This window comes from Ochlerotatus camptorhynchus, unplaced genomic scaffold (genome assembly GCF_037179485.1).
Source record: "Ochlerotatus camptorhynchus isolate MF236.1 unplaced genomic scaffold, CSIRO-AGI_Acam_v1.1 ptg000064l, whole genome shotgun sequence".
In the NCBI taxonomy this organism is placed as follows: Eukaryota; Metazoa; Arthropoda; class Insecta; order Diptera; family Culicidae; genus Ochlerotatus; species Ochlerotatus camptorhynchus.
In genome coordinates this window covers 2102132-2114468 of record NW_027040554.1, presented here as the reverse complement: position 1 = coordinate 2114468, position 12337 = coordinate 2102132, and the positions used below count along the sequence as shown (strand labels likewise).

Genomic DNA, 12337 nt, shown 5'->3' with positions numbered 1-12337 from the left:
TTAGGGATTCAATTATTATTTCAGTTAGGCACGCAAACGATGTAGTATGAGCTACTTACAAGTTACTTAGGGTAAAACAAGTATAAATATAGTGTAGGTTACCAGATTTTAGGATCAAATTGTAGTATCTAGATTAAGCAAATATAGGGTTATTAAATTCAATATTTTCACGGATTCCCCCTCCAACTAACTTACAATTTAATTAAACGATAGGCATAGTAACAAAATTAGGCAATTAACTTAATTTAGCTGTAAAACGTGTTGTAGATGGTTTGGAATTGTACTTCCTGATCCTCTTTTTTCTCGTTTTTACTCAGACCTATCTAAACTCACAGTTCCGTTGAACCAAACCTGACGTCTGCCATTTCTGACAGCGACCGTTACCGTAGCTCTCCGAATCTCCCACAGGGTTGTTGCTGGGCTTGGCGATACAGGGTTATCCCGATATTCCGAACAGCCATGATCCATAAATTAGACGTATATTATTCACGTTTTGGACACTATGATATTAATTTTGATCCATAAACCATGAAAAATTTCTCCATTACTGCGTAACTACTTAGATTTACTGTTCTGTCGTGATTTTTTAGGTAGAGGTGCGGAGCGATGGTCAAGCGTCTAGAATTAGCTTCCAAAAGAACCTTTTAACATAATCTTCTTAAGAAAATATGAAAAATAAATGTTAATTTTATGGATCATACCTAGGGTAGGTGTTCCAGTTATTGGTAGGCGTTCCTATTATGATGTGTTCCAATTATAGTCGGTCCAAATAAAAGGGTCCAAAACATGAAAAACATATGTATATTCTTAAACTTTTTGACCCTTTTGTTTTAATTTGATCCATAAATCATGGAAAATTGCTACATAGCTGCGTAGTTACTCAAGTTTACTATTCTGCCCGTGTTTTTTTTGTCAGAAGAGCGGAACGATGGGCGAGCGTCTAGAATAAGCTTCTTAAAGAAGTTTCTAAATGATGCTTCCATTGGAAGCTTCTTAAGAATATTATTATAGAATCTTCTTTTGGAAACTAATTCTAGACGCTTGCCCGTCGCTTAGCACATCAACCTAAAATACACGGGCAGGACACTAAATCTAAGTAGATATGCAGTGGATCAATTTCTAAAGGTTTATGGATCAAAATTTAAAAAAAATCTTGATAACTTTTTGTTAGGATGTTAGACTGGTATTTAGGGATATTTATTTTTTATGGCTCTCTCAGCCTAGGGTAATCCAAACGATCAGTTATGCAGGTCAACATTGAGTCATGTTTTGATCGGTCAGCATATACGACAAATAGATTTGTAATGAGAAAATTTAACAGAAATATATAGCGGGCTCAAATTTTGCTTATATGTAGAGTAGGCAGAGTAGTGTCTGGTAGCTTTACAATCTCAATTTGTTTACATGTTTCCATACGACATGTGAAGGACTGAAAAAGGTAGTCAGTAGTTTTGAACGACATTTCTACCAAAACATGTCCCATTTTCCTACAATCCCTTTCCCAAACTAGTACTCACAACCAAAGACAACGCCGACGACGAAAACGACTGGTTGCGTAAATGACCAGGAACCTTTCCACAATTTATCAATTTGTGATTACAGCGCGCCATTTCCCCGGCTGGCGCGTTTCAGTAGCGGAAACCATTTCCCGTCGTCTCCTTGGAATCCTGACTCCCGACGAGTGCCCAATGCTGGTTGCCACTACAGTCGCCATCGAGCATAAGTGAAAGTACTCCACCGTTTACGTTTCGACTTTACGGATGGAACAAAAGCCACATTCATCAACCCACCTCGCCCTGATCGCGGCGCCCGGTGCAGGCGCGAGCCAAACCAGAAGCGAGTAATTAAAGGATTTCGCGTTGAAAGCCAGCCATCAAAATAAACGCACCCGGGCCCAAGACTTTTTTCCCGCATCCTCCTTGCTTGAAGTTGACAAGTTGCTCTTGTCAACAACGACCCGACGACGGGAACAGAAATACTTTCATTAATCCATATAGCAATGCGAATGCGAAATGCGTTCCTTATCGTCCTGCGCGCGCGTGTGTGTGTGTGCGTGTGTGTGTGTTTTAGGGTTTCAGTCCTTATCAACTCGTTGAAACCACTCACCTACCTGCTGCTCTGTGAAATGTGTCCGTCGATTTTTTGTTTTGGGCCGAGCAGAAATTGGTTGTTTTTTTCCGTTTTCCGCCTACCAACTTCCCTCTGCAGTTTATTACAGTGCGAGTGCGTTGTTATAACCTGCCTTCGTTTTGTATTTCTGCTGCGCAAAGTCGGACGACCTCAGGATTTGGCAAGCAATACAAGTAAGGAAAATGTCAGTAATGTTACTTTTTTTTTCGGTTTCGTTTTCACTCGGTGTCCATTTGGCTTGGTTTGGCACTTGTACTTTGCACACGGTTTGGTTTTTTGTTGTTGCTTACTCGACTTACTGTTGTTCTTGTTTTTCGTCTTCTTCTGGTAGTTAGTGTTTTTTTGATTGCGTAATTTATGCATGCAATAACGAGCCAAATGGATATACATACACACTCGGTCAATTAAAAGGTGCAATCAGTTCCGTTTGCATATTTTATGCTTCCTTTTTGCTTGCCTCAGTAGTTTGGATAATTAGATCATGGGTTGTTTAATTAGCCCCTTTATGTGTTTTGTGTCATCATAACTAAGGTTTTATTTTTGTTTAATGATTAATGTTAGTAGGTTAGCCAGTGTTTACTTACACTTATTTAATTATTCATATGCGATCATCATCGATTTTCTGAATTTTTCGCATGGTTACACTGCAGTAGAGCTCAGGATCTTTCAAATATGTATCCCAAATTTCGTTCCACGGAATCATCATCCTCAAGGGCCCCAAAAAGAGTAAATATGGCTCTGGCGTGACAGTTTCCATCGTCATTGCCAGATTTCAACGGTGATACCAACAAGCATGATCGCGAATTGTGATGATATGGTATGATATGATGGCCTTAGAGCGCCCACTTTTCTTACTGTTAGAAGATCGTGAATTCATTCCCAGGCTTCATCTCATTAAAAAGATCACAAGCCAGCCGCTCGTCGCGCTTTGTGTGAAACATGCTGTCAAGGTTGCCGTCGCCGGGATTGAATGGTTGTAGCGACAACTCGATCGTATGAGGGGCTCGGTGGCCTAATGGAGAACGTGTTTGCTCACTGAACAAATATCGTGGGTTCAATATCTGGCTCTTTCTTATTATAGAATCGTTATTGTCGCATTGCTCGCTACATGAACTCGTCACATTCAGCATACCGTTTACCAAAACGACCCTGGTACAAACCAAACTTATTTATTAAGTTATCTAGGTGATCTAGAAATAACGGAGTAGCAACTACATCTTTCGAAAAATTCTTGTTAATTTCGACGAGATATAGCGCACATAAAATTAACGCTAGATTTGGCATAAATGTAAGCGCAATATTGCATTAATTAGCAATATTGTATGCAATCTTGTAAAAAAATTTGCTTTTCATGCCAAGTATAGTTTAAAATTAAACGAATGGAGATTTTACGCGATAGTTAAAATTCAGATTTTTTTTTGTGCGCGGGCGATCAAAATTTCGCAAGATATTCCTGTGGATATTCTTCTCTCAAAGTTCTTTTCAGATGTCTCATAGAACATTTTTGGGATCCATTTTGATATTTCTTTATAATTTTTCCTCACAATGAATTCTGGGTAAAGTTTCACTTGGTTTTTAACAGCACTAATAAAGTATATTTCTTTATAAAGCGAAAGAGGGAAAAGGGTTTGTAATTTCCGTTTAATTACACTAACTTATTTATTTGCTTATCCTTGATACAAACGCGTATTTCGTCTACAATGTGCAGACTTCTTCAGTGTTGGTAATAATACTCGTCGAATACTAAAACTGCACATACACGTATCTGTCAAGCATAAGCAAATAAGGTAGTGGAATTAAATGGAAATTACTAATCCATCTCCCCCTCCCTCTCTTTCTTTTTATACAGGTATTCCACTTAGATGCTCATATTCATCAGGATATTCCTTCAATTTTATACTGAACTCTGAACAGTTCCGTAGTAAAAAAAATTACCGAACAGCGGAGGCCTGGATTACGTGCTTATTGTTTTCTTTTTTTTTTATAAAGGCCCTACTGGGACTTGACACCGCCCCTCAACTTAGTTTTCTTTGAGCACATCCACAGTTGTTAATTGAGAGCTTTCTCAGCCTGTATCGTCTTTGCATTAGTCTATAGTAACTGTTAGACAAGTACAATCATACTCTATGCCCAGGGAAGACGAAAATGTTTCAACCCGAAAAATTGATAGACCAGGAATCGAACCCTGGTCTTGGTTCATAGCTGCCCCATTACCGACAGAGCTAAGGGAGGCTTTAGTGTGCATAAAACTATAACAACAACTCCATAAAACTCAAGAGATACATCAGAAAAATTCACTTAGTTATGTTTCTTTAATTCTCATTAGTGCCTTGGTTATACCCTTCAGAAATACCAAGAAATGTACTTGGAATGCTGTTCTTGGAAGTTCCACCAAACCATATTCAGAATTGCTTTGGATTACGTCCTGAAATTCCTTTAATTTTCATCATTTTTATTAAAGTTCTTCTCTGAAATACCGTTAAATTCTTATCGGAGCTCCGTTGAAATTTTTCTGATATTTTACTTGAAAATCTCCTCGATTTACAAACTCAACTCAATTCAAAATATCAAAATGCTTTGGATTTCATCGCAGAATTTCTTTGAAACTCTCCTAAGAACTCCTTTGCAAGATTAAAAAAAAACTGATTCTTTTGGAGTTTTCCTGGAACTTTCTACTATATTTTATAGGAATTCTCCACAATATTACATTGAAACGATTCTCAAAAACCCCTATTTTTTTATAGAACTACCATGAATCTTTCCATAAGATACACTTGGAGTTCTCCTCAGAGTAATTCTCGTTGAAACCCGGTCGCCATTGACACATGGTTTTTAAATATTATTAATATATACGCTTGATTAGTCAAAACTGATGAAAAAGACGAGATTGCCATTTTCCTTAGCTCAAATTAATGGACCCCTCGCTTGCCCAAAAATATCCATTCTGAATGAAAGCCCTATCCTCATATTAAATTTCGAAGATTTAATATAATTAATATGTCAAGAATTGTTAGAATTTCTAAAAACTGTAAGGCCCCTTGGTGAGTGAGAAGTCCATTAATTGGAGGTAAGGAAAGTGGAAATCTCGTCTTTTTCACCAGTTTCGACAAGAGGATATATTTAAAGACCATGTGTTAAGGGCGGCCTGGTTTCAACGAGAATTACTCCTCACTTTCTTCAAATACTACTCAATAAATTTATAGTGATTATACTTAGAGCTCATTACTGGAATTTATCCAGATTTCTTCCTCATTATTCTTAGAATCAACTGAATTCAAAGGAATTCTGACTTACGTTCCATCAGAACTCCCTTCAAATTCACAACATATTTACTTAGGAATTTTAATCACAACTTGCTTGGAATTTCCCCCAGAAACTGTGAAGGAATTCTCATGGGGAATAAATGCCTTAGAATTATCACAAAAACTCCACATGATTTCGCCTCGATTTTTTTCAGAAATTCTCATCAAAATTATGTTGATAAATCCTTTAATTTCCGTAAATTAAACCTTCATCCTAGAATCTTTTTTTATTCAAATCCTTGATCATGGCAATTATTTTATAAGCCTCTGGAATTACAAGTTTTGCTACGCGAGCATTGTTTGGCTAGAGTAGTGCTCATATGTTACGAAACATATTTCTCGAGTAGGACAGCCCTCCTGAGAGTAGATCACCCAGTAGTCAACATCGGAGGTGGAATGTCTGAGGCCTATTTGAACTACAATCCCATTCAAGCGCACTCACCCGGTCATAATTGCCGGTGTAAACTCGGATAAATCGTTCCGATTTACGACTACACATTCCCATTTTCAGTTACAGTTACTTCACAGATTGCTCCGAGCAAACATCAACAATTGCCCTCTTCGCGTAACACCAAGCGACGAACACTCGGGCGTTGAAATCTCTCTAAAGACCACCTCCAGCAGCAGCAGCAGCATCATTTCAGAACCGTTCCATCGATTTATGAGGCGTTGTGATTTATTGTCGTCGTCGTTGCTGGCTGATGCATCGACCCAATCGCGTACTTACATACCAAAATTACCGCTATATTTACCCTGTTTTCCAGGCACCTTTTCTGTGAGAGCTCTCTCATGATGGAAGTAAACAATAAAAAGTATCGCCTGGAAAGAATCGCTGGAAATTAAGCTTAAAAGCTCCTCGACTCCCTCCCCCCCTTTTCGCGTCTTCCGTGGGTTTGAGAACTAATCTGTTGTCAGTCGGCAATCGCTTTATTTATTGGCCATCCGACCGGAACTGACAGCCGACAATATTGGCACAGTTTTTATTTTGCTCTTGATTATGCATCGCCTATCAGTTGGAGGTAAGAAAACTAGCAGAGATGTTTATTTGCATTTTAACTGTAACTGGGGACCTCGGTATGGTGTGTCACCAACGCTGCTTTAAAAGGAATGCCACGGACAGAACGGTTCTAAAACGGCGAACCAATCGATGTCATTAACATAATCTGCTATCGGTTAATGGCCTATTATACATGCATTTTTGCTTTAGTTTTATAGGGTGTTTGTTTCCCATCGGCTGGTGAATCGATCGGTGTTGGACCTGAGCGAAGTGTGACTACGATAGCACCATGGTAGAATACTTAATCGGTTTTTAATGCCGCACCAGAGTACAGTTATCGGATGCGAACTCTTAGGTGACTTTATTTATTGATGTCACTAAGTAATCTTATTTTTCAGTGTGGTATGCATCACATAAGCAGTTTTTATTGTATGGTTCAACAATTTATATTAAACAGATCCAGTTTGCTAAATGTTTAAAAATAATTACTAATCATATCAAGCATCGATCGCATGAGTCATAGTCATGCCTTCTACAGCAATACATTAACCCCTTTAGGGTCACCAGCCAGCACTAGACAATTCTCGTGCAACCCCTCATGGATAGAGTGAGATCATTGTACCACACCATCACCACCACCCGCACCATATCAATTGAGTAATCACTCCGGGGAGCGCGCTTCAATTTCCAGCACCAATCAATAAATCACTAGCTGGAGACCCACTGACTGCCTCAACGTTCTCATAAATCTGCTCATGATTTATGCACCCATCGTGAGAGCAATCCATTTCGGTTCTTATACGTACGTACCATTCCATACTCCATACGTACGATCTGACGAGATCTAGCTCACCCGCGCCTCAGAGATCCGCTCGAATCCATTCCAATTTAACTGTCTCGTCGTTGTCGGTCGGGTCTCGGAATATTCAATTTGCAACCACGAGATCCCATATCGAGGGAGGAAAAGGGCTCGTACGTGTGTGATGATGAAATAGAGGTGATCGTCATCATATGCTCGCCAGCCAGACTGACGAATCATGCCATTTCATAACCTAACGCATCAACCTACAAATGACCCAAGAACAATGAATGAATCGACGGTTGGGGTCCGAGATCCTCCTCCAAGAATTCAAAACTGATGTAGCGGTACAATTACGGATTGAGGCTTTCATTATAAGTTCCTTTTTAAAGGTTTTGCTCCAGTAGCGGGCTGTAGCTACAGAAATGAATTTTTTCTAGAAGAGTGTCCTATTTGTTCGGTCTAGAAATGGATACAAGAGCTAGGCAAAAACAAACGAAGGTTCCCTGTCGTAAACAACTGGAAAGTATCGTAAATCTTGGCGATGCTTTGGAATTAATTCACAGAAACACGATTGTGTACATGGACTCCACCGGACCTTTAAGTAGTTCTACTGCCAACACAACGATAGCCTAGTTTCATGGCATGTTGAATCCGGGGAGGTCCCCACTCAGCAACTATCGTACATACATTCGTTAGAGATGCACCAGCAGAAAACACGTTTCTTAATTGGTAATTTCGTTCAAAGAGACCTGTGCACACGCAGTAAGAAGATTCACTGTTTGCATGATTTAATTAACATTTCTGGAGTGCGCAATTGTTTTTCCTTCCGTTCGTTCCTTTTATGTGCGTCTACAATGCCGTTTATTTATGCTCTCAGTTACTTGAACTCTCTTCAATGCTGCTGAACATGCCAGTTGTAAAGGTACCAAGTTCGTTTTTTTTTCGGTTTGCTTGTTACTTGCTTAATTTATTTCGTACATTCTTTTTGCCAGGAGAAATTGGCTTTGCTCCAGCATTTTTCTCGTCTTCTTCTTTCACTATCACATCCAACAACCACAGCAGCAGGTCATAAACTGTGTTTGCTAATGACCCTTTCTCTTGACTTTTTTTTTCTCGTCTTTATTTTTCAGGCTCGCTTTTGGATGCAAGTGGTAGACGAACTGCGGCGGGGAGTAAGGCTGAAAAAGATCAACTTCTCCCGAACGCCGATCGAGTACGAACTAACGCCATACGAAATCCTGATGGAGGACATCCGGTCCAGGTGAGTGCCATTGGCTATTACTGATGCAATATTACAAAAGTGTTGGAATTATTTGATGAGTTTGTCTCAGCGAGCACTTCGAGTTGAGACTTTTCTAAACTATTTTTTTTTTTCTAAGATTATTAGCCGAGTAATATTTGAGACAAAATTCAAAACTAAACTTGAAGTTGTGTTGTTGCTGATGGTGATTACTCAGGTTGGTGTCGTTTTTGGTTCATTTCGGTCTAAACATCAAAATTGAGAGCAAACAAATCTTCCTGTGACATTACATTGAGTACTAATTCTACTAATTCTGAGAGCAAACTGAAAACCTAATTCGATGTACAATTTTCCTGTTGATAGCAAAACGAGTATTCAATTTGATGTTCTGCTGGCAATGAAAACAAAACTACTAAATCAAATGTTTAAGAGCAAATGTACCGTAAAATGAAAACAAAAGCTTTTTGTCAAATGTGTCAATCGTGTGAACTGAAATCAAATTAGGATTTCAGTTCGATGTTGACATCAAAATCTGTTTTCTTTTTGTTGTCCCGCATCAAACTTTGCTCGGGTATCACTTCATAGCAAATAAGGTTACCTGGCGAAACGATTTATGCAACACGTGATGCCACGTAAACATAATGAATTATATATATTATTATATGCTGTAATATTGATCACAGAAGGGTGGGCCTCTCTGAGATTTTTTTTCGCAATCACATTGATATGTGTTACTACAAGCAGTTAAAATTGTACAACAAAACTATTGAATTTTGATCAAAGTTTTCCACTCCTGCCCTATAAACAGGTGCAATATGGTGCAGATGTATCGCTCCTGATTCTAAAACTGGAAGAAATTTACTTTAAAATGTTGGCAAAACCATATTTCTGCAAGCCACTGCTGGAAATATGTGTCTTTGACAATACATACCTAATCAAGCTTTTTCCATTCTGGCCCTGGACTTTAAAAATCAGATCCCGAGAAACTAACGAAAATCTCAACACACCGTGATCCAAACAGTTCTAAAATATATTAAACCAGATGTTATAACTTTTGCACTTAAGTATCTCATATGAAGTTGTTGTTTGCCATTGAGCCTCCTTTTTACCACTCCGAATACGGTGGGTAAAAAACTTTACGTCGGCTACGAAGCCTCCGAAAAGCGTGTAACGACAAATTTGCCATGGCATAACCTAGCCATTTCTAGATGAATTTAAAAAAAAAGTGTGGTAGGGTAAATGGCTCTTTGGTTGGCCTATGGATCTAAGATTGGGCCCATCGCTAAAAATCTGCTATTTATCAATTTTATCTGGCTGAACGCGTCATTGGGAAGGTACTAATGTATATTTTTGGTCACTATTGAATATTTAGTCGATTGCTGAATTTATGTATGGACCCAAATTAGGGGAATAAAGGCCGAAATTACCATTACCATTTCCCCTACCTCTAGAATTCCTAGAGTCTGTAGATTATTCTGATCGTTGAAAGATTAAAAATAGGGTTGACTACTTTTTTAAAAGTGAAAAGAGTTGTTACACGTTTTATTAAGGTGTGTGGGTTTTGCAATTGGCTTAAGATCTATAATTTAGATTATTGGACACAAATGTTCATAATTATCCAGAACAAAGTCATGCTACATATCGATCCAGGAGACAACGGAACGTTCCTCGAAAGATCCGGAACATCCGTAAAAGTGGTCAATCCACGACCCAAATCCTAGAGCTCCGTGTTTTTTTCGAAAACATTAGGAACTGTGGTATAAGAAAGAATTTGGGTCGTGACATAAACATGGACCTGGATGGCCATGGGACCGTTCTCCGGGAGATTCTGAACATTCGTAAAAGTGGTCAATTCATGAAACTGACCATAGAGCTCTGCGGTTTTTTAAAAATACTTGACACTGTCATATTTAAATTCATAGGGAGTTGTAACATAAACATGTTCCTAGGAGGCCATCGGAGCTCCGGAAGATCTGGAACATCCTTAGAAATGGTCAATCCTTACAACTGATCCTAGAGCTATAGATATATAAGAAAGAATTTGGGGTCATGACATAATCATGGACCTGGATGGCCATGGGACCAGTCCGCAAAACAGTCAGGTTCATTGAGTCATTTTGATATGAATATGAACTGGCATCTGCCTCATCATTCACTGCCTCGTGAGAGCCTGAATGATTAAGAGGTAAACGAGTCACTGACAGCCGAGCACTCAGTCAGTAGCTCAGTCAACACGTTTATTCTGCCGTGATGGTACTCAATATTTTTTTTGAATGACTGAGCGTACATTTTCTATGGAAAAATGACTCAATTACATGCTGTGTGAGCAAATGCAAGCGGTGTGCGTCGCCTGCTCGTGAGTGACTGAATGTTTTTGTTGGCTCTTTCATTGCCTCGTCCTTTACCGTTTTGTACAAACTGTCTGCACAGAGCAATTGATTGAATAGTGCAGTGCTTTCACACTCAGCCTAGGCAGTAAATAAGTTTAAGCTCTGCATGGGACAGTCGTCTGAAAGATCTGGAACATCCGTGAAATGGTCATCCATAGTTCATCCATGAAACTGTGAAAAAACGCGTTTTTTTTTCGAAAACTCTTGGAGCTGTGATAAAAGATAGAATTTAGGCTCATGACATAAATATGAACCCGGACGGCCATGGGACGGTTCTTCCAAAAGATCCGGAACAGCCATAAATTGGTAAATCTGTGAAACTGATCCTAGAGCTCATTTTTAAATACTTTGAACTGTGATATAAGAAATAATTATGGGTCGTGACTTAAAAATGGATCCAGATGGCCATGGGACCGTCCTCCGAAAAATACTGAATATCCGTAAAAGTCTATAAAACTGATCCTAGAGCTCCGCAGTTTTTTTTTTTTTTCAAAAATATTAGGAACTGGTATACAAGAATGACTTTGGGGTCATGATGGATATGGATGGCTATGGGCATCAGCCAATCAACGATCTTATTTATACGAAATTCCTCAACATTTTTGTGTACAAAGTGTTCAGCATCAGCTGAGAATTGTTTAAAAATGACTAGAGAAAATTAAGCATCGGGAATGCGCTCCCGGATGTATTGATTTGGTTAGTACGTTCCAGTTGAAGATTGTTCTCTCTAAATAACCCTTTTTTTGAATACATTTCATTAATCAACATTATTATATGCTGGGTTTGGGGGGCAGCCTAAGGGTTTCAAAAGATTTGTAGACTGGACAAGGGTTCGTGGATTTGCCAGTTCCTTGTCACGTGTTGATAGACGTACATCTTGTCGTTTGTCTTCCAAAGGTCTTCAATGAAGTTGATTCACCCTGCTGCAACAAACCATCAGGCAGAACTTTACAACCAGTGAAGTATCTACAGTCATAGGTAATCCTTGCACTGATGGTGGGTTCTATTTACATCACATCACATCACAAAGTGTTCAGCATCAGCTGAGGATTTCAAAGTGCCTGAAGCTTAGCCAAAAATCTTGAATTGAACCAGCTAACTTTATCTGCGTATGTGTGTCCGTGCATATTAAGCAATACAGTTGTATTCGTGCAACCTGGTGGTGTGGATATCTAGCCCTCACGTATGTGTTGGTAGAGGGAAAAATAAAAACATTTCAGAAGACGATTTTTAGAACACGGTCTAGTATCATTTTCATGGAATTAGCACTGTTATGGATGTTCCGGATCTCTCGGAGGACGGTCCCACAGCCATCCGGGTCAATGTTTCTATCACGACCCCAGATTCATTCTTATAACACAGATCCAAATGTTTTTGAAAAAAAAAACCCGTGGAGCTCTAGGATCAGTTTCATGGATTGACCACTTATACGGATGTTCCGGATCTTCTAAAGAACGGTCCCTTGGTCATCCGGGT

General features: G+C 39.1%; 1 protein-coding gene across 3 annotated transcripts in view; it reads left to right on the top strand.

Annotated features, from left to right (window-relative positions):
• Positions 1-12337, top strand: part of spir (spire) — a 463061-nt gene that overhangs the window by 309058 nt on the left and 141666 nt on the right. For all 3 annotated transcript variants that reach the window (XM_065216592.1, XM_065216591.1, XM_065216590.1), the window contains exon 6: positions 8362-8492. In XM_065216592.1, the coding sequence (XP_065072664.1) occupies positions 8362-8492 (131 nt within the window). The remainder of the gene's footprint in view (positions 1-8361; positions 8493-12337) is intronic.